General features: G+C 34.6%; 2 protein-coding genes across 3 annotated transcripts; one reads left to right on the forward strand and one right to left on the reverse strand.

Annotated features, from left to right (window-relative positions):
- The first annotated feature begins 241 nt into the window (after positions 1-241).
- On the forward strand, positions 242-2,897 carry LOC127079826 (uncharacterized). 2 transcript variants are annotated; one of them, XM_051020253.1, is made up of 6 exons: positions 242-383; positions 782-927; positions 1,149-1,269; positions 2,051-2,177; positions 2,263-2,380; positions 2,623-2,897. In XM_051020253.1, the coding sequence occupies exons 3-6, from the start codon at positions 1,161-1,163 to the stop codon at positions 2,683-2,685; spliced, it is 417 nt and encodes a 138-aa protein (XP_050876210.1). In that variant the 5' UTR covers positions 242-383; positions 782-927; positions 1,149-1,160; the 3' UTR covers positions 2,686-2,897. The 2 variants fall into 2 exon arrangements, with proteins under 2 accessions (XP_050876210.1, XP_050876171.1); XM_051020214.1 differs by lacking the exon at positions 782-927.
- Positions 2,898-7,355: 4,458 nt separating this feature from the next.
- LOC127088725 (uncharacterized) lies at positions 7,356-8,256 on the reverse strand. Its single transcript, XM_051029329.1, has 3 exons — positions 8,142-8,256; positions 7,808-8,063; positions 7,356-7,749 (listed from the first exon to the last, which is right to left on the reverse strand). Exons 1-3 carry the CDS (start codon positions 8,254-8,256, stop codon positions 7,356-7,358), a joined length of 765 nt encoding a protein of 254 aa, XP_050885286.1.
- Positions 8,257-27,804: the final 19,548 nt, after the last annotated feature.

The following is a 27,804-nucleotide window of genomic DNA, read 5'->3' on the forward strand; positions in this document are numbered from 1 at the left end:
AACTCATTCTCAAAGATCAACTTTATCCTTTAATTTAAAACAATATCTAATTGATTCTTCAACTTTACTATAATAGTAAGACAGAATTATAGTCAATTCTCTCCAACTTGAAGTTGTTTTATAATAATAATAATAATAATAATAATAATAATAATAAGAATAATAATAATAATAATAAAGTATTAATAATAAAAAATAAAAAATAAATAAAATATAAAAACGAAGGAGTTGAATTTGCTCCATTGCTGATTATGTTTGATCTTTGAAAAAAAGGGTTTTTGTCTCTCTCATTTTCACACTTCCTTCTTGATCAGTGAAACTTCTTGTTTCTCTTCCAACTACACTTTTTCTTTTATTTTCTCTGCATCCTCTTTCTTTAACTGGTAATTCATTTTTCCTTCTCATGATTCTTATAATTTTCTTTCTTTTCTTGTTCTGATAAAAAAAATCTCTATCATTTTCAATAGTTTTTTCTCGGTTCTTTTACTTCAATTTTGCCCTAATTTCCAAAATAGTTGGTTTTGTTTGAGCTTGAATTCTGATTTGGGATGTCTTCTTGATTGCTTTATCAACAAGTTTTCCACTTTTCGTTTTGGTTTGGTACACGGTTTCAAAGATTCTTTGTAACGTAATGCAATTTGATGAATTTTAAAGGACAAGTAAAATTTAGGGTTGGTAACTTCATTTTCAATTTTCATATCTTGCAAGTGCTATGCTTTCTTATATTTTATCTGCTTCTAAGGGGATATATGCTGAGGTCTTCTAAGATTTGGTGATACAGGGATTTTTAGTGTTGTTTGACCTGCTGAAGACTTGAATCGAATCTATAAACTAGATTCTCGCATCCATCGATAAAAGTATTCAAATGTCTAAAAGAATTTTATTAATATTGCAGAGCAACTAGTTCATCTAATTCAATTGCATAAGGTTGGTTAATAGAGATTATAATAAGAAAACAGATTAGTGACACCTGGTTATCTATCTAGTCTTTCTGCAGAATGCGGTGTTATAGAAACATTAGCACTAGAAGTATGAGATTTGGACTGTTTCCTGTCTTTATTTGACATGCTATGCATTTGGAAATCATGAAAATTTAATGCAGTTCAATTCACTTGCAATTAAAATGGGACTTTGTTTTTATTGTACAGGTTCCATCCAGTATGGAAGAGACTTTGAATTTGAGAAATGATGTAGAATTGGCAACATCAGTCTCTGATAAGCATCGTGATCTTTTGAGGCCATCTGCTAGAAGTTATTCAATTTTTAGAGGTACTCACCACTCACTGTCAACAATAAGTATACTTGAAACACAGAAATAGTTTTACTTTCTTAATTTTTCATGGATTATTTGCTTGGATAATTTATTTTAAATGGGAAACAAGGATTAATATGCTTATGATTCAAAGGATTTTTGATCACCCTATTGCTTTTGTATATTGCCTTCAAGACTATACTTCAGAACATGTTTTGTTCAATATATAACAGACTTGGAGTTGTGGTTCTAATTGTGTTTGTTTCTCTATTTTCCATTTCAATTGTTTCATCATAAATAACTGTTTCCCCCTCTATACGAAAATGAAAACCCTATAATCTTATTTCAATGAACTTACTCTGCGATTATTAGTTAAGACATAATACTAACAAATTCGTTAACAGTTTACATGATTTTTCACTAAGGTTCTGTTTAGATAAGCAACTTTAAGAGCTTAGAGCACAAGCCCTTATCATATAGGTGGTTATGTATATGTTAATTTTTACGATAAAGATAAAATAAAATAAAGTTGTTTGGGTATATGCTGTTTTCATAAACTATTCTAGAGAGCTTATGAGAATAAGTTGAAAACATCTTATGGACATGTCATAAGTTGTTTATATGAGATCTTTCAAATAGTATCGAAAGTGCTTGTGACCGCAAATAAACTCAAATAATTTGGTCTAAACAGACCTTAAGAATAACATGCTTGTAACTAATGTTTCTCTTTATATTTTTCAACTATAATTGTGAAAACAAGTTTCCTCCGAAGCATTGACATTTCTATGGACATGACAGGCCAGGCAGCAGATGCTGCAGATCATGATAGAGGCAAGTATGCTCTAATTCGAGACCCAGAGGACCTCCAAACCGGACTTTATGACAAACCCCTTCCGTGTTTTGGATGTGGAATTGGATGGTTCTCGTAAGTAATTTACCTAAATTCTTTCCCTATTTCTTTTCCTCCTCTAAATGGTTTTGTGACTTTTGTTTGTTTCATTTCATTGAAGATTTCTTGTTGGATTTCTATGTCCACCTCTGTGGTACTATGCAACTATTCTCTATTTTGGAAATTACTATATGAAGGATCCTAGGGAACGTGCGGGATTGGGAGCCTCTGCAATTGCTGTAATATTTCTCTCTAATCCTTCTCTTTCTCTATATCCTCAACTTGTTTATCTGTTTGTGTGTGCGCTTGTGTGTGCTCGGACACACGCAAACATGTTCATATACAATATTGCAAATGTCAACATGATGCACTAGAATAACATAGATCAGCAGTAAAATGGAATCTGTTTTAACATGATTGCAGTGTATCTTAGGTAGCGTAATTTATGTTTCATTTTCTGAATGTTCTGGCGATCTTGCAGGCTTTAATATCCTTTGTGGCATTGCTTATCATAGGAGCTATTCTTCTGTTGCATTCACTCTGATACTGTGAAATGTAGAGGTGATTAAGACGGATATCTGAAAAAAATATACATGTATTTCAAATTTTATTGGTGGAGTATAATATCTGTAAATTGAGAGAAAGATGATATGTCTTTTATATGGTACATTTGTGTATATCATGTATAAACAAAAGAAATCTCACATATTTCTTACCGTATTTTTTCCAACCAAGATATTTCTATGTTGAAGAACACTTTGAGTGTCAATTTTAATACAATACAAACAAGACACACAAGAAGTAATCAATCATGTTCACAATTTAGTTCTCGAAAACAACTGAACAGAACCAGAAATATAGTTCAGGGAAACCGAACCAAACTGGCTTTGGTTCATTACAAACAAAGCTAAATGGTCCACTGCATGGTGGGTTTAGTTTTCAAACCGATTGGTTCAACGTCTGCTTTTTTTTATCTAATGTGAGACTCATACTTAGATACTCCCAATTCAATTCGTGAACTGCATACATATTCTTCCCACCATCTGCATTAGGGCTGGACATGTCGGTCGGTTTTGGCGTTATCGGGTCTAAAAGTTATATCCGACACAAATGGCAGTTTTTTTCTAAAGGTCTAATTTCAACCAATGAAATTTGGTTTTTGGTGAATTCGGTTAAATTGATTTGCCGGCTAAATTAAATGAATTTAGTAGGTTTATTATTTAAACCCATAAAATGGCTCCTTTTTTTTATATAAAATTTAGATTATTTTTTAATTTTAAAAAGAAAAACTGTCAAAATTTTAGAATGGTCCATAGAAAAACTTTTTTTATTATTGAATTTTTTTTCATTAATTTTAATTCTTTTTATATTTAAAATCTTGGTCCCCATCCTTTTCGTCATTCAAGAAGGAAGTTTGACTTTCTTGTAGAAGGGTGTCACTGCATCCTTAGTTTAAAGACATGTTCACATCTATTGAAAGCCATTTTGATAGAATAGTTTACTATACTATTACTTCCTCCCTGACTTATTTGGAATAACGGAATGACCCATTTAAAATGATCTATTTTAATTTTTATTATATTTTTTCATTTTTATCTTTTAATTAATATTATTTTCATTATTTTTAATACATGATAATAATAATTTAGTAAAAATATTATTTTTTTAATTCATATAAAATGGTCAAATGAATCACTCGTTATGAAACGGGAAGGGAGGAAAGGGAGTATATAATTAAGAAACTGTTCAACTTTTCAATTATACCCCTTGTGTGTTCAACCCAATTACCAAATCAATAAATTAACAAACGCATCAATTAAACCGCTCTCTTACACTTTTCTTGAATGACACGTGGCAACATTTTTTCCCACTCCGAACAATATTTCATTTCCCTCTTTCCATCCCATTCTTCATTTTCTTAAACCAGCTCTTCCATTCTCTTTCCAATCAACTTCTTCTCAAGTTTGTTCTTCATCATTAATATCTTTTTTCTTATTTTCATATGTCTATTTGTCATTTCATTGACACTTTAATATATGAGTTCTTGTATCAAATATATAACTTTCTTTCATGAGCTTATACTCATTCATTTATTTTTTATTTTTTGAGGACCTCACAAATACTACTTTCTGTTAGTGCGTGAGACACTGTTAGTGAAGAGAGAAAGAAAGAATAAATAAGAAAATAATAATTGTATTATTGAATTGAATTAATAAAATTGAATTATAAAATATCTATTTATATACACTTAATTGACTTGACTATTAAATAAAATAACAAACTAAGTAATAAATCCTAAACCATAATTAGTTTTGACTTAAGCCACACAACTCAACTTGGATTATATATAATATCTCAACATACGTCCCCTATAATCCAAGTTGTCGAAACACACTAATCCTTGTCGATCTGAATTATTCCTAATTTCTTTCTCAACATTAGGAACTTGTCGATCTTCAATCCTTTGGTGAAAATGCCGGTCAATTGTGTTTCACTTGAGCAAATTACTTTAAGTTCACCTCGATTCACCTTCTACCTTAAGAAGTGAAATCTAGCTTATATGTACTTACTTCTTCCATGCAAAATTGATTTTTTCGCAAGATTTATGGCTGACTTGTTGTCGATCTGCAATACCAGAGGTTTCTTCACTTCGACCTCGATCCCTTCCAGCACAGATCTAATCCAAATTACTTGACACACAACATATGATCCTGCTATATATTCCACCTCACACGATGACAATGCCACCACAAGTTGCTTTCTCGAGCACCATGAGATTGGGACACCAAATACTTGAAAGAAATATCCAGTAGTGCTTCTTTGATCTTCCTTATCTCCACACCAATCAACATCTGAATAACAAGTAACCATGACTTCTTTGCTTTCAGAGTCTCGTCGAAATAAAATTCTATAGTTTGTCGATCCTTTTAAGTATCTCAAGATTCTTCTTGCAACCTTCATGTGTGACACCCTTGGTTCACTCATATATCTTCTCACTAATGCGACTGAGAAACATATATCAGGTCGACTGTTGCACACATATCTCAGAGATCCGACAATTTGTTTGAACAAAGTTGCATCGGTTTTGTCTTCCTCTCCATGCTTCTCAAACTTCAAATTTGATTCAATAGGCGAAGATGCAGAAGTCGAATCATCCATCCTGAATCTCTTGAGTATCTCCTTGTCATACTTTCTTTGATGTAGCACCATACCTTGCTTCGGCATTTGAAATTCCACACCTAGGAAGCATAACAACTTTCCCAAATCCTACATTTCAAATTCCTTCTTCATCAGCTCTTTGAACTTTGACAAGTTCTTCAAGCTATTTCCAGTTACTAGCAAGTCATCGACATATAAGAAAATGATTGTTATATCTTGTGCCACAACCTGAACATATACACCATACTCAGATTTGCATTTGACGAATCTCAATTTGACCAAGTATGAGTCGATCTCCTTGTTTCATGCCTAGGTGCCTGCTTGAGACCATAGAGCGCTTTGTGAAACTTGTATACTTTCCTTGCTTCCTCCTGAATCACAAATCCAGGAGGTTGTATGGCATACACCTCTTCATCTTAAGGTCCATTCAAAGATGCTGATTTCATATCTAAGTGAAATGTCAACCGTCCTTGCTTACATGCCAAGGAAAACCATTGGTCAAACAGTTTCCAATCTTGCGACAAGTGCAAAGACTTCAAAGTAGTCGAGTCCTGCTCGTTGAAGAAATCCCCGAGTTACCAATCTCTCCTTATCTCTTGCTATCGACCCATTAACATTGTGCTTCAACTTGAACACCCACTTCACTTTGATAGCTTTCGTATATGCTGGAAATTCAACCAACTCCCACGTGTTGTTTCTTTCGATTGCTTGTAACTCTTCGACCATAGCAGACTTCCAGTTCATATTCTTTAAAGCCTCGCTATAGTTGATTGGTTCAACACCTGCAAGTAAACCAAAATGAACTAGTTCTTCATTTGTTGTGACCTCATCATCACCAACCATTTCATAGTCTTGAAGTCTTGCTGGACGAGATCTAGTTTTTTGAGGTCTCTGACTTGTGTTGGCCATAACCTCTCTGACTTCGCTTGTGTGGGCATGTCTGCAATAACTTCGACTTCAATTGGAATATCAAAAATATCTTCGACTTCGACATCTTTACTTGCTTCGTCGAAATCATAGCTCATAAATGTCTTGTCAATTGTATTACTAGAATTCCAATCCCAAGAAGAATTTTTATCAATCACAATATCTTGACTAATCATAATCTTCTGATTAATTGGATTAAACAACCTGTATGTTCCAGTCTTATGATATCCTACCAGAATCATATGTTCACTTTTGTCTTCAAGCTTCTTTCTTCTTGCATCAGGAACATGCTTGTAACACATAGAGCCGAACACCTTCAAATGACTCACTGATGGTCATTTTCCACTCCCACTTCTTCAGGAACCTTGTTCTTCAACTTCTTAGTAGGACACCTGTTTAGTATATAAATAGTAGTTGAAACAACTTCACCCCATAAGGATTTTGGCAAATTCTTCTGCTTCAGCATGCAACTCGCCATGCCCAATATGGTCATATTTCTTCTTTATGCTATTCCATTATGTTAAGGAGTATAAGGCACCGTTACCTCATGATCAACACCATGTTCTGTACATAATGCTTTAAATATCTTGGATGTGTATTCTACATCTCCATCTGTTCGCAGAACCTTGATCTTCTTTTCACTCTGGTTTCTGACAATCATTTCGAATCTATTAAAGATTTTGAACAATTCATCCTTTCTCTTGATCACATAGATCTATAACTTTCGAATAAACTCATCGAAAAACGAAAGAAAATACCTGTTTCCACCAATGGTATGCTCCTCAAAAGGACCACATACATCTAGATGTACAACTTCGAGTATGCATGATTATCTCATTGGCATAGTCGAAACGAAAGACTTCCCAAACTGCTTTTCAACTAGACAACCTTCATAGAGTTTGTTGGGAAATCTCAAGACTTGGTATACCAGTTACCATATCTTGAGTGATCAGTTGATTGAGCGACCTAAAATTCATATGGTCAAACCTCAGATGCCACAACCAACTTTTTTATGGTCGACAACTGTTTTCAGACATTATACCCTAGTCGAACTGATCATTATCTTAAATGTTCTATTCTTCGCCATAGGAGATTTCAAGACCAAGTTATTCTGGATGTCAAAAAGTTTTAAGGCTCCATCTTTATAACCACTGAGAACCCATTTTCGACCAGTTGTCCAACACTTAGCAAATTGCACTTTATTCCAGGGACATAAAGTACATCTTTGATCAATGCTTTCACTCTATTACTCCTTTGAATAACTATTTTGCCAGTACCTTCAACTTGCAACGAGCTATTATCAACAAGTTTAACCTTACTCTTCTTCAACTCGTTGAAATCTACTAACCATAATTTTCGACCAGTCATGTGATTCGAGCAACCTGAGTCGAGGAACCAGATCTTGAATTCGACATGGTCATCTGCAACTGCAGCCGTAACCACCATATCATCAGAATCATCTGAATCTTGACGTGCAAGGTTCACTCTTTTGTCTTTGCCTTTTGTCGATCCCTTGTCTTTCCTGTACCAACAATGTTTGGCCAAGCGACTCCACTTTTCACAGTTATAACACTGCACACCTTTTTTTCTTCTCTTTTTTATTTATCATAGGAATTTCCTTCTCCTTTTTTGAGGATTCAGAAGCTCTATCATCGACCTTATTCTTGTGAGGATTCGACCAAGACTTCTTGCCCTGAGTCTTGTAGAGTTTGCCTTTGAACTTGTTGGAACCACTATTCTTCTTCCATGATTGAGCCTGTAGTGCTTGTATCGAGTCTTGAACTTCTTTCTTTTCGACAGTCCTAATCTCATGCGCCTCCAACGAACCAACCAGATCTTCCAGTTTTAGGGTTTCAAGATTGTTGGATTATTGAATAGCTATGATAACATGATCAAAGTGAGATGTCAACGCACATATTATCTTCTCAACTATCATCTTATCAGTTAGGTTTTCACCACAACCCTTCATGAGATGGACACGTTTATGCATCTTCGACACATAACCTGTAATCTTTTTGTCTTCTCCCATCGCTAAAAATTTATATTATTGTTGCAAAGTTTGCAACTTGACAACCTTGGCTTTCTCGCCTCCTTCATAGTGGTTGACAAGAATATCCTATGCCTCCTTCGCCGACTTAGCATGAGCGGTTATGTCGAAATTAGCCGCATCAACCGCCGATTGGATGTAAAACGCCACCTTGTAATCCTTCTTCTTGACATCCTTGTGAGTGGTTCTCTGTGCATCGGTTGCATTTTCATCAACCGCAGGAACACCACTAGTAACCACTTATAGGGTTTCGTGAAATCCAAATATAGATTGCATCTATTTTCTCCATCGAAGCCAATTCTTTCCGTCAAGAGTTGGAAGGGAGTTTGGTAAATTTCCGTTACCATTCATCTTTGCAGCGTTTTATCAACAACAACCCACGATCCCGGAAACACGATCTCTGATGTGTGATTCTGAAAAACACGATCGAGAATCTAACTGGAGCTCTAGATATCAATTTGTTAGTGCGTGAGACATTTTTAGTGAGGAGAGAAAGAAAGAATAAGGAAATAAGTATTATATTATTGAATTAAATTAATAAAATCGAATATTATTGAATTAAATTAATAAAACCGAATTATAAAATGTCTATTTATATACACCTAAGTGACTTGGCTACTAAGCAAAATAGCAAATCCTAAACCCTAATTAGCTTTGGACTTGAGCCACACAACTCAACTTTGATTATATCAACACTTTCTTCCAACAAGGTTTCATTTTTTTCCTGTTTCTTTAATGTTACAATTTCTTTTTCTTTCATAAACGACTCTCCCACTCTTCTTCTTTATGGTGTTTTTTTTTGGTTTCACTTTTCCAAATCCTGTTTTCTTAAGTTTGTATTTTGTCTTTCCTCGTCTTATGATGTATTCCAACCATTAGTTTTTTTCAATGTATTTAGTTTTTTTCCACTATTTTTATATGACTTTTTCCAGATATACATGCTCACAAGTTCACCTTCAAATAAATATCTGACTTGATTATTGAGAAATACAACCACGATTGCTTATACGGTAATATGTTGTCTTTGTATACAAGTCTCTTTGTCTATGTTGTCATTTTAATCTTGCTAATACTATAAATCTATGGCTTGCTCAATATTTTTCATGTTGTCATTTGTAACACACTACTATTTCCTTGAATATTGACTTTATCTTCTGTATTTCATCTATGATTCGAAATTAATAATGCTTCCATCCTTCAACTATTGTATTTTATGCCACACATGATTCAAGATTTTTTTTGAAATACTATTATATGTTGGTGATTTTAGTATCATCAATGTATTTTAGTAGTAATGTGATTTACTACAGGGCGATGCAATTATGCGTTAAAGCTTGGAAACGAGTTAGGGGTAGTGCAGAGTGCACGCTCGTCGAGCCAACGTATAATTGAATGCGAATAATTGAAACGGGGTTCCAAGGGGCGAAGCCCCTGGCGGGGTGCGGGGCAGCGCCCCGTTCGAAATTTTCTTTTGAACAGTTGAATCCTTTCCCAACCGACGTAACCGTTTCTGAACAGTTGCGTCTTTTCGGTTTCTGTTATTGATCTCCTATATAAGGAGTCATTTGGCCTCAATTTAAAGTAATAACAAAACCAAACTTTCTCTCTACATTCCTGAACATTTCTCTTTGCCAGAAACAAATTGTTCTTCAAGAATTATCCCCACAAAGATTTCGTGAACCCAGGCAAGAATAGGGTCGAAATACTTTGTTCGGAAAGTGTACGAACACGATTCTTCGAAGTTATCCAGGATTATCATACCCGATTCTCTAACAAACGAACAAAGTAATTTCTGATAATCATGGCTGGAGGAAGCACCATCAAGGAGATGACTACAAACTTCGGAAAATTGAACAAGTTTCAAGGACAAGACTTCAGGCGTTGGCAGAAGAAGATGCATTTCATGTTGACAACGTTGAAGGTGGTGCACGTCCTGTCTACACCGATTCCAAAACTTCTGGAGGAAGACACGGTTGAAAATCTGAGACGCAGATCAAAATGGGAGAACGACGCCTACATATGCAGAGGGCACATTCTTAACGGTATGTCTGATCCCTTATTTGATATTTATCAAAACATAGAATCTGCAAAGGAATTGTGGGATTGTCTCGAATCCAAGTACATGGCAGAGGACTCATCCAGTAAAAAGTTCCTGGTAACCGATTTCAACAATTACAAAATGGTTGAATCGAGGTCTGTCATGGAACAATTCAATGAACTCCTCCGAATCCTTGGACAGTTCACACAACACGGATTGAAGATGGATGAAACAATATCTGTCTCAAGCATCATAGACAAGTTGCCTCCTTAGTGGAAGGATTTCAAACACAATCTGAAGCATGGAAAAGACGAACTGTCTTTGATCCAACTTGGAAGTCACTTGCGCATAGAAGAATCTCTAAGAGCGCAGGAGGATAACAAAGGAAAAGGCAAAGAAATTGCTGGACCCTCGGTTAATATGGTCGAAGAGGGTGCTAAGAACGGTAACATCAAAACAAAGGAAAGAAGCGTGCTTTCAAGAACAATAAGAGCAGTTTCGGTGCTAACAAGAAACTGAAACTAGAATGCTGGAAGTGTGGCAAAACAGGCCACTTCAAGAAGGATTGCCGTTCCGGCAAAAAGCATGATAACGCGAATGCAAGTGGTTCAGGAAAGGGGTCTAAGGACCAATCCGAAAACCAAGGTCAGAAATCAATTCGTGATTTGAACAGTTTGATTAAACATTCGGTTTCACTAAATTCCGAAGCATTCTATATGCAGGATGATGCTATCGCGTGGTGGATTGATTCTGGCGCTACAACACATGTTTGCAAGGATCGTTTCTGGTTCAAGACTCTTGTTCCAGTGGAAGATGGTTCTGTCCTCTACATGGGAGATGATCACTTCGCTCCCGTTGAAGGCAAAGGAAACGTGGTGCTAGAATTCAGTTCTAGAAAGACTATTACTTTGTTTAATGTTTTGTATGTTCCTAAACTACGTAAGAATTTAATTTCTGGTCCTGTATTAAATAAGCTTGGATACAAGCAAGTGTGTGAATCCGATAAATATGTTTTATCGAAGTCTGGTGTGTTTGTAGGATTTGGATATTATAATAATGGTATGTTTATGATGAATTTGAATGGAGTTCCTAATGATTCTGGTTCTGTATTTATGTCCTCTTCGAATGTTATCAATTCATCGTTATGGCATGCTCGTCTAGGACACGTACATTATAAAAGAATGCATGAAATGTCTAAAGATGATTTAATTCCTGTTTTTGATAAAAATGTAGAAAATTGTAAAACTTGCATGTTAACAAAGATCACTAGGCAACCTTTTAAAAGTATAACAAGGAAATCTGTCATTCTTGAGTTGATACATAGTGATTTATGTAATCTGCATGCTACTCCATCATTAGGACATAAAAAATATTTTGTCACTTTCATAGATGATGCATCTAGATTCTGCTATGTTTATTTGCTGCACGCTAAGGACGAATCCTTAGATAAATTCAAAATTTATAAAACTGAAGTTGAAGTGCAACAGAATGTGTTGATTAAAACATTACGTACAGATAGAGGTGGTGAATATTATGATCCTGTATTTTTCCAATCCGTAGGAATCATTCATGAGACTACGACACCTTATACACCTCAACAAAATGGTGTGGTTGAAAGGAAAAATAGAGTGCTTAAGGAAATGGTGAATGCCATGTTATCTTACTCTGGTTTGAGTGAAGGGTTTTGGGGAGAAGCTATGTTAACGGCTTGCTATTTGTTAAATAGGGTTCCTAATAAAAGGAACAAGACTACCCCATATGAACTTTGGTATAAGAAACGACCCAACTTAACATTTCTACGTGTTTGGGGTTGTAGGGCCGTGGTTAGACTCCCGGACCCAAAAAGGAAAACTTTGGGTGAAAAGGGTGTAACTTGCATCTTTGTTGGATATGCTGAGCACTCTAAGGCCTATAGGTTTTATGTTATAGAACCTAATGACTCGATTTCTATTAACATAATTATAGAATCGAGAGATGCCATATTTGATGAGAATTGTTTCTCTTCTATACCTAGACCAAAGGACTCTATACCTAATTCAGATGAATCTCTAAGGGATGATCATTCAAATGATGTGCCAAGTGAGACACTTGAACCCCGTAGGAGCAAAAGAGCTAGAAAATCTATATCTTATGGATCTGATTTTCAACTATATTTAGTTGAGGGATCAAAGGATCAGATTGACACTCAATACTATTATTGCTATAGTATAGAGGAGGATCCAAGAACGTATGATGAAGCTGTGAAATCTCGAGATTCTGCTTTTTGGAAAGAAGCAATTGACGAAGAGATTGGTTCTATCATGGAAAATAATACTTGGGTATTATCTGATTTACCACCAGGTTGCAAACCATTGGGTTGCAAATGGATCTTCAAAAAGAAGATGAAAGTCGATGGTACAATTGATAAGTTTAAGGCTAGATTAGTTATCCAAGGCTTCAGACAAAAGGAAGGGATTGATTATTTCGATACCTATGCTCCTGTTGCCCGTATCATTACTATTAGATTGTTGATTGCCTTGGCGACTATTCATAATCTAGTGATTCATCAAATGGACGTCAAACAGCATTTCTGAATGGTGATTTGGAGGAAGAAGTGTATATGAAGCAACCTGAAGGATTTGTAATGCTTGGTAATGAGCATAAAGTGTGTAAGCTAGTTAAGTCGTTGTATGGGCTGAAACAAGCTCCGAAGCAGTGGCATCAAAAGTTTGATGAGGTTGTTTTGTCTAATGGTTTCATTCTAAACCAAGCTGACAAATGTGTATATAGCAAATTTGATACTTCCGGTAAAGGAGTTTTCATTTGTTTATATGTTGATGACATGTTGATCTTTGGCACCGACCAAAATCAAGTTGATAAAACAAAGAATTTCTTGTCATCAAAGTTCTCCATGAAGGATATGGGAGAAGCAGACGTTATTCTTGGTATTAAGATTAAACGGGAGAATAAGGGGATTGTAATTACGCAATCTCATTACATTGAGAAAATACTCAAGAAGTTCAATTATGAAAGTTGTTCTCCAGTAAGTACTCTCATGGATCCGGGAGAAAAGCTTATGTCAAATACAGGTAAACCTGTGGATCAACTCGAATATTCAAAAGCTATAGGCTCTTTGATGTATGCTATGATTAGCACTAGACTGGATATTGCTTATGCGGTTGGAAAGTTGAGCAGATTTACTAGTAATCCTAGTAGACATCATTGGCATGCGATAACTAGGGTATTCAAGTACTTGAAGGGTACAATGAATTATGGATTGTCATATATGGGATTTCCTTCGGTGTTAGAGGGTTATTAGGATGCTAGTTGGATAAATAATGCTGAAGATTCATCCTCTATAAGTGGATGGGTGTTCTTGCTTGGAGGAGGTGCCATCTCATGGGCTTCCAAGAAGCAAACATGTATAACTGGTTCCATAATGGAATCTGAGTTTGTAGCATTAGCTGCTGCTGGTAAAGAAGCGGAATGGCTAAGGAATTTGGTATATGAGATCCCGATATGGCCTAAACCGATATCACCAATTTCTATCCGTTGTGATAGTACTGCCACATTGGCTAAAGCTTATAGTCAAATATACAATGGAAAGTCTAGACATTTGGGTGTTAGACATAGTATGATTAGGGAATTAATCATGAATGGGGTGATATCTATTGAGTTTGTTCGGTCGCAACAAAACTTAGCTGACCACTTGACGAAGGGGTTAGCTAGAGACTTAGTGAAGAAGTCGGTAATTGGGATGGGATTAAAGTCCATTTAAATCTATTAGCTATGGTATACCCAATTCCCTTCTAATACAACATTAGAAGCAGAATTCAATGTGGAAAGATCATAGTTAGAGATTGGAGCAATTGTGTTTATCTTCCCAAGGTATGTGCTCAGACCTGCAAGTGATGGCTAGGTTGAATTATATCTTCTTAATGGTTCTTTTGGAAAATTGCAAATGCAGGTGCAAGATTAAAAGAATCACCTATGTGAGCATGAAGTTTTGCCGCTTCAAGAAGCTTGGACTTGGCTTCCTATATGCTTATTAATGGATAAGGACACATGGCTTGTAAAGTGTCAAGTATGAATAGTAGAGTATTGTAAGAAACATATGTGTACTATATCTTCAGACACTCAAATGGATTGACGGGTTCAATCGCTATGACACCCCGATTTTTGAGTATTTGGAATGTGTATTTGTACTAAGATGGAAATTCAATCGCAAGATATTTTCATTTATGCATTTGTTTGATCGTTATACCTGTGTGTTATACCCTTGTATATATTATTGTATATACTGAGTAAATCAAGGATTACACTAAAATGGGGGGGGGGATTTGTTGGTGATTTTAGTATCATCAATGTATTTTAGTAGTAATATGATTTACTACAGGGCGATGCAATTATGCGTTAAAGCTTGGAAACGAGTTAGGGGTAGTGCAGAGTGCACGCTCGTCGAGCCAACGTATAATTGAATGCGAATAATTGAAACGGGGTTCCAAGGGGCGAAGCCCCTGGCGGGGTGCGGGGTAGCGCCCCGTTCGAAATTTTCTTTTGAACAGTTGAATCCTTTCCCAACCGACGTAACCGTTTCTGAACAGTTGCGTCTTTTCGGTTTCTGTTATTGATCTCCTATATAAGGAGTCATTTGGCCTCAGTTTAAAGTAATAACGAAACCAAACTTTCTCTCTACATTCCTGAACATTTCTCTTTGCCAGAAACAAATTGTTCTTCAAGAATTATCCCCACAAAGATTTCGTGAACCCAGGAAAGAATAGGGTCGAAATACTTTGTTCGGAAAGTGTACGAACACGATTCTTCGAAGTTATCCAGGATTATCATACCCGATTCTCTAATATTATAATGATTGTCCATAGAAGATAAATCTGCTTTACCAAATGTTTAGTTACTTCTATATAACTTTGTTAGTTCTCTTTCAAAATTTATGCATAACTTTTGTACAAACTTAGTAATAATATTACTTTTACCTTCTTAAATCATTATGCATAATGATCAATTCAGTTGTAAACGAAGTTAGATAATACACACCATAAATCTCTTATTGTTCTTGACCAAGTTTAGTGAATTCACATCAATTCATGTAGAAAACAAGTTGTAATGATGTCTACTGATAAAGTCACATGTACAAGTTTTATTCTTTTATATGTTGTACTATATTTTTGTCTTTGCAAATGGTGTAAGTATATATGCTTTTCGACAATTTCCAAATTCAGGATTCATGTACAAATCAACTATACTTTCTTGCTTTTCTATCCCGAAATACAAACCAGTTGTATTAGTTTGGCAAACCAGTTTATTGTATAATACAACATTACCATTAGAAAGTATCAGTTACAAATCAACCAATTTGGTTATGATATTACACAAATTAGTTCAATCTGACAGGATTTAAAAAAAATAATTCAAAACCAGTTTATACTTCAAAATTTGATTATTTTATATTATTTCAAATTATAACTAAATACAAAGTTTAACTTTTAGTCAACCTCTTGCTTGCTTGGAGCCATTTCTATTATGAACTGATTACAAACTAGTATCTTGAACTAGTTTTTGAAGTAGGTTATTGTTCCTGTGAGATATTTGATCAAACTCTAGTATGGTCAAATGGTAGTTTTTTGCTTCGACAATCCGACATGATCATTACCAGTCGTCGAAGTCTGTTCACATGCTGTAGTCGAAGTATGTTAGGATTGTTAGCATGTCGAATTGAGTCTGTTTGTTAAGTCCAATTGTTTAAGTTAACTTGTGTAATGAGTCTGTGTGTAAAAACCCATTAGTTTAGTATGTTAGTTTTTTTTATAAATAACATACTAGTCTCTCATCATTAAATAACGAAAATCTTAATTAAGGTGAGAGAGGTTATTTGTTATTCTGTAACAGTTGTAATCTTGTTTCAAAGAGAAGGTAAAGAATATCAATTTATAACCAATTTCATTGTGTTCTTATTGTTCTCTTCTTTTATACCTTTGTGGATTTCTTACCAATCAAGAAATCAATTATACTTTGTTATTCCGACATCGTTTTCGCAATAAATTGGTGCGGTGAGCATGAAGAAGATGCCGTTAACAAAGTATGAGATTGAAAAAATCATCAGAGTTAATGATTTCGGTCTGTGACGCTTGAAGATGAAAGCCCTACTGATTCAACAGGGTTGTTTAGAAGCGTTGAAGGGAGCCACAACCATGGATGATGCGTTGAAGGATAAAGAAAACTTGACTATGGTATAGAAAGCCCACATCGCCATCTTATTGAGCCTTGATGATAATGTTCTTCGTCAAGTTTCGAAGGAGACGACGACGTCGAGGTTATGGGTGAAACTCAAAAGTTTGTACGTTACCAAATCGTTGGTCAATCTCCTCGTGGTTATGGGTGAAACTCAAAAGCTTGTACATTACCAAATCGTTGGTCAATCGCCTCTACCTGAAGCAAGCTATGTATTCATTCAAGATGAGTGAAGACAAAGATCTGGATGAGCAGTTGAATATGTTCAACAAGCTGATTCTTGATCTTGAAAATATCGATGTCAAGATCGAGGATGAAGATCAACCACTGTATACAGTTGATAAAACTGCATGAAAAAAGCTAGTTTGTTCTTTTAATGTTATAGAGTTTGTTCCAAGGCGGAGATTTGTGAGATATTAGTTCGAACTCTAGTATGGTCGAAGACTAGCTTCTTGGTTCAACAATCCGACAAGATCATTAGCATGTCGTCGAAGTCTGTTCACATGCTGTAGTCGAACTATGCTAGGATTGTTAGCATGTTGAATTGAGTCTGTTTGTTATACCCAATTGTTTAAGTTAGATTGTTCTCTAAGTTAACTTGTGTAATTGACCTGTGTGTAAAAGTCTATTAATTTAATATGTTAGTTTTATTATAAATAGTCTACCAGTCTCTCATTATTAGATAACACAAATCCTAATTAGGACAAGAGAAGTCATTTTCTATTATATAACACTTGTAATCTTGTTTCAAAGAGAAAGTAAATAATATCAGTTTAAAACCAATTTTATTGTGTTCTTATTATTTTCTTCTTTTCTATCCTTGTGAGTTTCTTACCGATCAAAAAACCAATTATGCTTTGTAATTCCGACATCATTTTCACAAGAGTTACTTTCATTCAATTTAATGATTTATGGAGTGTTTTTGCCATACATATTACATCTAACTTTCTAATGGAGATGCAATCCAATATTAAGGATAACAAGAACTTAATTAACCGCAACTTTCAAGTAAGTGTAATCAACATATTATTTTCAATTATCCCTTTTAAGTTTAAATTTGTACTTATTATGTTCAAGTTATGATTTGCCAAAAATATTTTCGGTTATTCAATAACTCATTTTGTTGAATCTTTCTACTGAATTGGTTCGTTTTAATTAAAACATCTATTGAATATTGTGCTTCATAGTAAATATCGTTTCGAAATGAAATTTTTACAGTTATAGAGAAAGCTCAGGGCCATCCCAATCATTTTGGAGACCCTGTTCTATTTTAAAATTAGATATTTAATAGATAAAAATACAATAAATTAAAAAAATATATTTTATTTAATTATAAATAAAATTAAATATATAGAGACAAAAATAATAAAAAATACTATATAGAAATTTGATTTATTGAAATTTAATTATTCGTGTTTTTCTTCTCTTACCATCTTCGATTTATAAAAAAAGATCATACCATTTAATAGAAGGAAAAAGTTATTTGAACAAATTCTACAATATTAATACCGAAGTGTTTTATTTAATAAACAATCAACAATATAAAATTATAAATTTTCAAAGTCTCACAACTACTATTTCAAATTTATTAATGTAGCGATTCACAATCATACAAAAATATAAATATTTCCAAATTTACATCTTAAAATTTTTCATAGATCTATAAAATATATTAATAAAGAAAAAAATTGATTAAGTTAATTGCAATATTAAATTTTAAATAAATTTAAATATATTTTATTTAGATCGTAGACGGCTAGATATGATATACTTTAATATATTAATAAAAAAAATAAACATTAAATTATATTTAAAAACAACGTGGTGGTGTCTTTTTTTTTATAAAAATAAAAATATACATAAAATATAAAAATAAAGAATTGAACAAAGGTTGTATTGATACCAAAATAGTTTAGCCACCACTCGGTTACACTAGTATATTTGACATAGAATTACTGATATATATTAGTTAGTATTATATTTATATTAACCTTATTTATCAAATTCGAGGTCCTAAAAAGTCGGAGGTCCTGTGCGGTAGCACTGCTCGCACCCCCGCAGGACCGGCATGAGAAAGCTATTGTGTTAGACGATGCAATTGTTGTCGTCCTTACATTTTCCATCTTTCTCAATTCTTAGTTTTCATTTATGTTCAACTCTATGGTTGTCCAAACAACTTTATCAATAAAATGTACCTAACCAAATTACACATTTATTAGTAGGTAAAAACATTTTTATTCTACTTTAACACAACAACTTAGACTCTTTAAGTGCAGGTCTATGTAGAATTGGGTACATATATGTCAAGTCCAATTTCAATGTATAAATTTTAAGTTCACATTGTTGTAAACTTTATTCAACTTAACATACTGTTTGAAATCAGGAATCAATGATCCAGTTCTGAATTTTACAATTCAAATCTATGCGTGTTGATTTTATCCATTAATCTTGTCGTGAATTTTACGGTTTGAATATGTGCATGATGCTTTTATCCAATAATCCAGGCCTGGTTTTTACAGTTTAAATATGTGCATGATGCTTTTATACAAGAATCATGTCCCGAATTTTACTATTCGAATTTGTTCATGATGCTTTTATCCAATAATCTTGTCTAGAATTTTACGGTTCGAATATCTGCATGATCCTTTTTTCCAATAATCATGTCCTGATTTTTACAGTTTGAATCTATTCATGATACTTTTATCTAATAATCTGAACTTGAGCTTTAGGGTTTGAATATCTGCAGGATGCTACTTCTACAACCATAACTTATAGGTTCCCATGTTCCCCCTAACAGGTTATGTGTTGTCCACATACATGCTCATGAATTTCTTGAAAAAACTGCTTTTTTTTTATAATATCTATGTACTCTTTCATTTGGATGTTATGCTGGATTAAATTAATTTGTTTTATACAATCTAATTAGTTTTTATTAGACATTTCAACAAACTTTTGTTGTTGTTTGCAATTATTCTCAATTTACATTTCATTATAATATTTATCTACTTCAGTATCTTGAAGTTTTACAATTACATTTAGTTATAGCAATTATTCTCAATTTACATTTCATTATAATATTTATCTACTTCAGTATCTTGAAGTTTTACAATTACATTTAGTTATAATATCAAAATGTAGGAATTACATTTATCTCGCGGTAATCGTTGAGAAACAAGTGTGAGTTGAATTAAGAAATATGTGTGAGTTTTAAGTCCCACATTACTTAGAAAAATGAAAGTTGAACACTTTATAAATAAGATGACTCATACACAAACCATCTTAAGATTTTAGGTGAATATGTGGTGTCTCTTACTTGTTTGAGGATGAAAATTGCCTTTTTCTACTATTAAGGTGGTAGTGGAAACTATGGTTATGGGAAAGGATTGATAGTGGGAGGATGAAAATGGCGTTCCATATCAATCCCTCATAAATAAAAGTTAATCTTAAATATATGATCTTAGGATTTTTTTATTAAGGTGGTAGTGGAAATTGTGGTTATGGGAAAGGAATGGCAGTAAGGACAAGATTTTGATGGGTAAGGAGATGAAGGATTTGGTGAGGACAACTAAGATCATTATGGTAATTTTTCTTTTCCTAGTGGGTAGAAAGAAGTGGTTGCTTGTAACCAGATGGATGGATATGATGGACATGATGGTGTAGCAGGGTGTGAATGAGGTGATTGATTGAGATAAACGCTCTAGAAAGGTTTGTCTTATTTCAAAGTGGATTTTAAGAAAACTTATGATTAATAGAAGTTGATAAAAAATCATTGCTTGTCAACACTTCGGTATTAAGAAGGTGAAAATGGTGTCCCATATCAACCCCTCATAAATAAAAAGTTAATCTTAAGTATATGATCTTATGATTTTTCTATTAGGGTGGTAGTGGAAATTGTGGTTATGAGAAAGGATCAAGAACTTGTTTTAGGTTTTAAGGAAGAGGTAGAATGATAACATAAGGCTATTCGATATGATCTAAGTGATTCTGCTTCATCATATTAAAAAAATATTTCTAATGGCAGTAAGGACAAGGTATTGATGGGTAAGGAGATGAAGACTTTGGTGAGGACAACTAAGATCATTATGGTAATTTTTCTTTTCCTAGTGGGTAGAAAGAAGTGGTTGCTTGTAACTAGATGGATGGATATGATGGACATGATGGCGTGACAAGGTGTGAATGAGGTGATTGATTGTGATAAACGCTCTAGAAAGGTTTGTCTTATTTCAAAGTGGATTTTAAGAAAACTTATGATTAGTAGAAGTTGATAAAAAAAATCATTGCTTGTCAACACTTCGATATTGAGAAGGTGAAAATGGTGTCCCATATCAACCCCTAGAAAATAAAAAGTTAATCCTAAGTATATGATCTTATGATTTTTCTATTAAGGTGGCAATGGAAATTATGGTTATGGGAAAGGATCAAAAACTTGTTTTAGGTTTTAAGGAAGAGGTAGAAGGATAACATGAAGTTATTCAATCTGATCTTAGTGATTCTACTTCATCAAATTCAAAAAAATATCTTCAATGACAGTAAGGACAAGGTTTTTATGGGTAAGGAGATGAAGGCTTTGGTGAAGACAACTAAGATCATTGTGGTAATTTTTCTTTTGCTAGTGGGTAGAAAGTAGTGGTTGCGTGTAACCAAATGGAAGGAAATGATGGTGTAGCAGGATGCGAGTGAGGTGATTGATTGGGATAAACGCTCTAGAAAGGTTTGTCTTATTTCAAAGTGGATTATGAGAAAGCTTATGATTCAGTTAGTTGGAGCTTTCATGATTGCATGCTTACAAGATTTGGTTTTAGTGACAAATGGTGGTCCTTGACTAAAGTTCGTGTATTTGTCGATAATCTTGAAATATTAGTTAATGGTTGTCCAACTCAAGAAATTAAGATCCAATGGGGTTTGAAATAAGGAGATCATCTAACTCTTTTTCTTTTTCTGCTCGTGGTTGAAGAACTTAGTGGTTTTATTAAGAGGGCTAATTACTTGGGCCTCTTTTCAGAATTTAGGGTTGGTTCCTCAAATTTGGTGGTTTCCCACCTTAAGTATGCAGATGATACTTTAATCTTGGCTAAGCCTTTTGTTGAAAATTTATGGATTATTAAAGTTATTCTTAGTGGTTTTGGGCTTGCTTCAGATTCCCAGGTTATTTTTTCTAAGAGTATCTTGAATGTGATTAATGTGAAACATGACTTTCTAGATCCACCTTGGGGTTTTATTCATTGTAGGATTAAGTCTCTTCCGTTTATGTATCTGGGCCTGCCGGTGGGAGAAAGTCCTCGATTGGAAAACACATAAGACTCTTTATTTATCCTGATGTGCAAGAGACTCGATTCTTGGATTAGACTTTGGGGGAGAGTGATTATTCTCAATTCTATTCTTCATGATATTCCTATCTTATTCCTGTATTTCTTAAAAATTTCAGTGAAGGTGTGAATGAAATTACTTGGGACTTAGAAAATGTTTCTTTTGGGTGGTGTGAAAGGTGAAACTAAGTTCTCTTAGGTGAAGTGGTCTGAGGCGTGTAAATCTAAGAGTAAAAGTGGTTTGGGTGTTAGGGATATCAGGCTGGTCAATATGGCCCTTTTTGCCAAATGTAGGTGGAGATTAATCTTGGGTATCTCCGGTTTTTGGTGTGATATACTTGCTGTTAGATATGGTGATTCACCCATTTCATTCTTAAGTGGGGACAAGTCTTCGGGTTTACATCCAATTTTCCCTTGGTGGAAAGAAATGTCTCTTCTTGGGTAAAAAAAAGAAGATGATGCACCAAATTGGTTCGTGGATGGTATCACTAAGAAAGTGGGATCGAGACTTTAGACATCCTTATTCAAAACAAGATGGATCAAGGATCACTAATTCTCTATATATTTTATGAAAAAGTTTTATGGACAACAATTTTGTAAAAATATCAACAAGCTGATTCTTGGTGTTCACATATTCGAAAATAACATCACTTTTTTCAACACAATCCCTAAGGAACTATTGCCTAATATCAATATGTTTGATATGTGAATGTAGAACCATATTCTTAGTTATGTTTATAACACTAGTGTTATTTCACTTAATTGGAATGTAATTGAGTTTTAAATCGTAATCTACTAGATGTTGTTTAGCCATAAAACGTGTGCACAACAGTTATCAGTGGCTACATATTCAGCCTTAACGGTGGAAAGAGCAACACTATGTTGTTTCTTACTGTGCCAAGAAACCAAACAATTTCTAAATATGTGATACTTATCATTAGTGCTTTTCCTATCTGATTTGCACCATCTGAAATTAGATCAAGAAAAACCTACTGAGCTACATTCAATATCTTTGCGAAACCAAATACCATGATATGGGGTTTCGTTAAGATACCTCAATTATTTTTACAATCTTAAAGTAGGATTCCCTTAATGACTCTTGAAATCGAGCATACATACACACACTAAATATAATATCAGGTCCACTTATGTGATCTCTATTTCAACTCCATTTTCATCTTTATCAATGAATACTTTGACGCCATAAGAGTAAATATTGTCTTTGAATTCTTCATGTCATATTTCTTCATCAGCTCTAAGAAATATTTTGTCTAGCTAATTAAAGTTCAATTCTCCATTAACTTGATATATAAACCTAATAAGTAGTTGAGTTCTCCCATGAGAGACATATCAAACTCTCCCTGCATTACATTAGAAAATTCTCTATACATATCTTCATTAGTAGATCCAAATATAATATTATCAACATATACCTGAACTAATAAAATATGTGATTCCCTACATTTTATAAACAAAGTAGTGTCAACAACACCATAAAATAATAAGAGGATTGTGAAAACATGTGTACTTACCGATCTCCTTTGGAAAATAAAATAATAAGAGGAAGGTGGATGTTTGTTTCTTCGTGGTTCAGTTAGAAAGTGTATATAATAATATCCTCGGTTGATCATTCTTGGAGGATTTAGACTCAATGACCTTCACGGGGCACGCCAAATACTAAAAGAAATATTTAATAACCCCTTGACGAAACCTGTCAACCCTAAAGGAAAACCGAGGAAGCCGACGAAGCAACATATGTAGTTAACCTCAACATTTTTAAAGACGAACACCCATTAGGAGACGAGCTAGGTTTCTCATTCGGGATCAAGGCGAAAGTACTAAGACCGATTCAAGATGGAGACTTCACGGCCGTCCAATTGGAGAGTAATTTGATGAGGTAAGTAAGGATAAGTTCATCCTATCTGTTGAATTAAAAGAAGAATTAGTTAAATGTTTGAGAGGAAACCTAATCTCTTTTCCATCTCTCCCCACGAGATGCCTCACATAGATCATATTGTAGTGTGTCACTAGCTGAACATTGATCCCAATTCCCGATACGTGTCCTAAAAGAGAAGGTGGATGTCTATTGAGAAGGCAGATAAATCAAAGATTGTTCAAGGTTTGTTGGACACTATTTCATTTTTGAACTAAAAAAGACCGAGTGGCTGTCCAACACGGTGTTAGTCAAGAAAGCTTTAGAAAAATGGAGAATGTATGTCGATTACTCCGATATTAATATATTATATCCCAAAGATGTTTATTCGTTCCTGAGCATAAAAAAGTTGGTCGACAACTCAAACAAATACAAACTTCAATCATTTATGGACACATATTCTAGCTACTATCAGATACCAATGTACGAGCCATACAAAGAGAATTGATCGTAGAATGCCAACAAGCGTTCACATCCCTGAAGATGCCCCTATCAACTCCATCTATTCTATCTCGGCCTACTGTGGGAGAATATTTATACCTTTATTTGGTTATATCCAATGAAGCAGTTAGTGTCGTCCTTGTAAGAGAGCCAAATGGTCAACAAAGCTCAACCTACTTTATCTCTAAAGATCTAACCATACCATGGACATGGTATCAAAATATAGAGAAGACAAAAATATAATTAGTGAAGACATCCATAAATCTACGACGCTATTTTTAGCACACATATTAATCACCAGGACCGACCTACCATTGAAGCAAGTTCTCCACCGACCAGATCTAGTCAGGCAACTGACAAAATGGTCCATCAAAATATTTGAATTTGATGTTTCTTATGAACTATGGAAAGCTTTGAAGGTATAACTATTTTAAATTTCATAGCATAAATGACCTCAAAAATACCAGAGTCGGCTCATACCTCGGTAGTATTCATAGATGGTTTGTTCAACACGCGTGGAAGTCGTGCCAAACTCATTTTGGAGAATGAAGCAAGTCTAACATTCGAGGTTTCTATGCGTTTTGAGTTTCTACTGCCAATAATTAAGCCAAGTATGAAGAATTTATCTCCAATCTTACATTGATCGCCGAGATGAGAGTAAAAAGCATCACGTCGATGATATACTCCTAGCTTGTGGTCTCACAAATCAAAGAAGAACCTTCTACCCTCTCTGTATGGTACATGAAGGAATAACATGGTAATACTTGGATGCTTGAACGGTGGATAAGAAAGTTCTAAGAGTTGGGTATTATTGGCCGCCCATGGTTCCGAATGATAAAAAGTGTGTGAAAAGATGTGACCAATGCTAGTGACATGAAGACATCCATAACACCTCAGTCTGAGCTGCACATGTTAACGTCTCCCTAGCCTTTCTCACAGTGGAGGATAGATATTCTGGGTCTCTTCCCTTTGGCGCCAGGACAACTAAAGTTCTTAATTATGATAGTAGATTAATTTACCATGTGGTTGAAGCAGAAGCATTGTTGAAGATTACAACGACCAACATATCAAAATTATTTAAGAGGAACATCCTAGCCAGGTATGGAGTCCCTCAAGCCATCATAACAGACAACATGATGCATTTCACAATAGGAACTTCAAGAAGATCTTAGAAGACTTAAGTTTAAGTAGTGTTTCAAGTCAGTGGAACACACCCAAACCAACTGGTAGGTTGAAGCAGCAAACTGGGTAGTCTTGAGAGGGTTAAAGCGAAGACTTGAAGCACCAAAAGGAAATTGGGTAGCTGATCTCCCACATTTCCTCTGGGCATATCTAACTACGCCTCATTTTACTACCAATGGAACTCCTTTTCGATTAGCCCATGACGTCGAAGTCATCATCCTTGTCGAAGTAGAGAAGCTAAGATAGATAACGACACACCCCTATTAGAAGAAGATAATGTTAGGAAATCAAGCAAGAGGTTGATCTCTTGGAATAGAAAAGGAACACCACCACTTTTATGAGTGTCTTCGTCAAACAAGCAACAACAACTAAATACAACAAGCGAGTTCAACCCCGAGAATTCAAACAAGAAGATCTTATGCTAAGGCGAGCCGACGTTGGAGGAAAGAACTTCAGAGATGGAAAACTCATATCCATCTAGGAGGGGTCGTACAAGATCAAAACCAACACGGGAAATATGGCATACATTATATAAAACTCAACCGATGAATCCATCCATAGGATGTGGAATGCTGCAAAGCTCAAATGATATCACAACCAAGTATTTCAAAGTATGCCCTAAGATTATAATGACTCACACTCCTATGTAATAATTTGAAATGAATAATATAATTCTCCTTGTTGGAGTTATGTTGATTTTGATTAAAAGAAAATAGAAAGCAAAACCAACTATGGCACCAAGCCATAATTGACACACCTCTTATCGGTATCTAGCCACTCCATAGCGTATGCAATGAAGCTCATGATACATCGAATCCAAACCAGACTCAAACTTAGGGGAATACAAGTGGGCCCGACTCTTGGCCATGCACGGTCCTCAACGGCGTCAAAACTTACAGTAGTTCCCAACAAAGGGACGAGTATGAAGTAACGAAACCACAAAGGCAAACAAAGCGATGAAACAAAATTACCGACAAACAAAGTGAAGAAACAAAATCGCAGGGAGATAATCAATAAATAAATAGTAAAATACTAAAGGCGATGCAACAAACCATGCAAAGAAGGAATAAACAAATTACTGAGCAATATTGTTCAAATAAAAGTATAAATGCCTTAGCAACATTGAAGACTACAAATCATTTTGCCTCTTCTTCAGACTCCCAATTCTCTTCTTCCTCCTCACGGTCACTAGTGATATCTCCATAAACAATCTTCTTCCACAAGCCCATCTTCTTCTGAGGAATTTCAACTTCCAAGAAAATAACTTCAATTTGACCGCAGGCTCTCTGAAAGACATCCATGACCCCGTTGATATCATCATCAACGACGTCATCGTACTCATTCTTCAACTTTTTAACTTGCTCCCTGTTGGATTTTCTCTCCTTTTCTAAGGTCTCCTTGGCTGCAGTAACCTGGTAAGATAACTACTCCTCAGTGGACTTTGCATTCTCTAGGGCATTCTCTTTGTCATATGTCCCTTGCAGGTTGATGATTCTAGCAACCAAGTTGGACGGAACACCATGGACTTCCACCTTCTTTTTAAGATTGACCATTCTCCCTGCCTCATTTTTGCATTTCTTTGTCTCCTTTTGGAAGTCCTCCACCTCCTTTCGTGATTCCTCCGACTCTTCCTAAAGCTTAGATACTTATTTTTTAAGAGTAGTCCGCTCAGTCCGCTCATAGACAGCAGCTTCACATATGCTCTTACATTGTTCCTTCTCTTTGGAAGGGTTTCTTGGAGCAAATATTTCTTCCCGATCAAGCCGCCAAGCTAATTAATGAAGTACCGTGGAACATGTGGTAGACGATCTTAGCCATCAACTTCAAATTTTCATTTTTCAGCGTCAGAAAGGCTTTGGACGTAGGTATCACCCTTCTCAATGAAACAGATTCACGCCTCTTTTAAAAGAAAAAGCTTTGAAAATTCTCACACACAAAACTACAATATCTCGTAGTCGAAGTGACGCGGACTTGAGGTCAATTGAAATACGCTGAATTAATATATCTTTTGATAATTAATTTTTTTTTGTTACACTTATTTTTTCTGAATATATATTAAGGAAATATTTAAATAAAGAGATTAAATTGATTGATCCTTCTAAAGTAAATAAATGAAATTGATATTTCGTAGATTTGAAAAATTAAATTGAACTATTACATGTTGGGTGGTGTGGTAATAAGTTGCTATCACTCATTTATTAGAGAAAGAATCTTTATACTACTATAATAAAATAGGTCTGACGTATATTTACTTTTCAAGCTTATTTACGTTTGTAAACTTTTTCAAATATTGCAAGTTGCGTGTTATACACGTTATTGTTTTAACCTTTTCAAAACTAGGAATTTAGTACTTTTTAACTTTTAGCGTTTAAAGGAGAATGTCTCCAAAACTAGTGCCAATTCCT

Source organism: Lathyrus oleraceus, chromosome 1, assembly GCF_024323335.1.
Source record: "Lathyrus oleraceus cultivar Zhongwan6 chromosome 1, CAAS_Psat_ZW6_1.0, whole genome shotgun sequence".
NCBI lineage: Eukaryota > Viridiplantae > Streptophyta > Magnoliopsida > Fabales > Fabaceae > Lathyrus > Lathyrus oleraceus.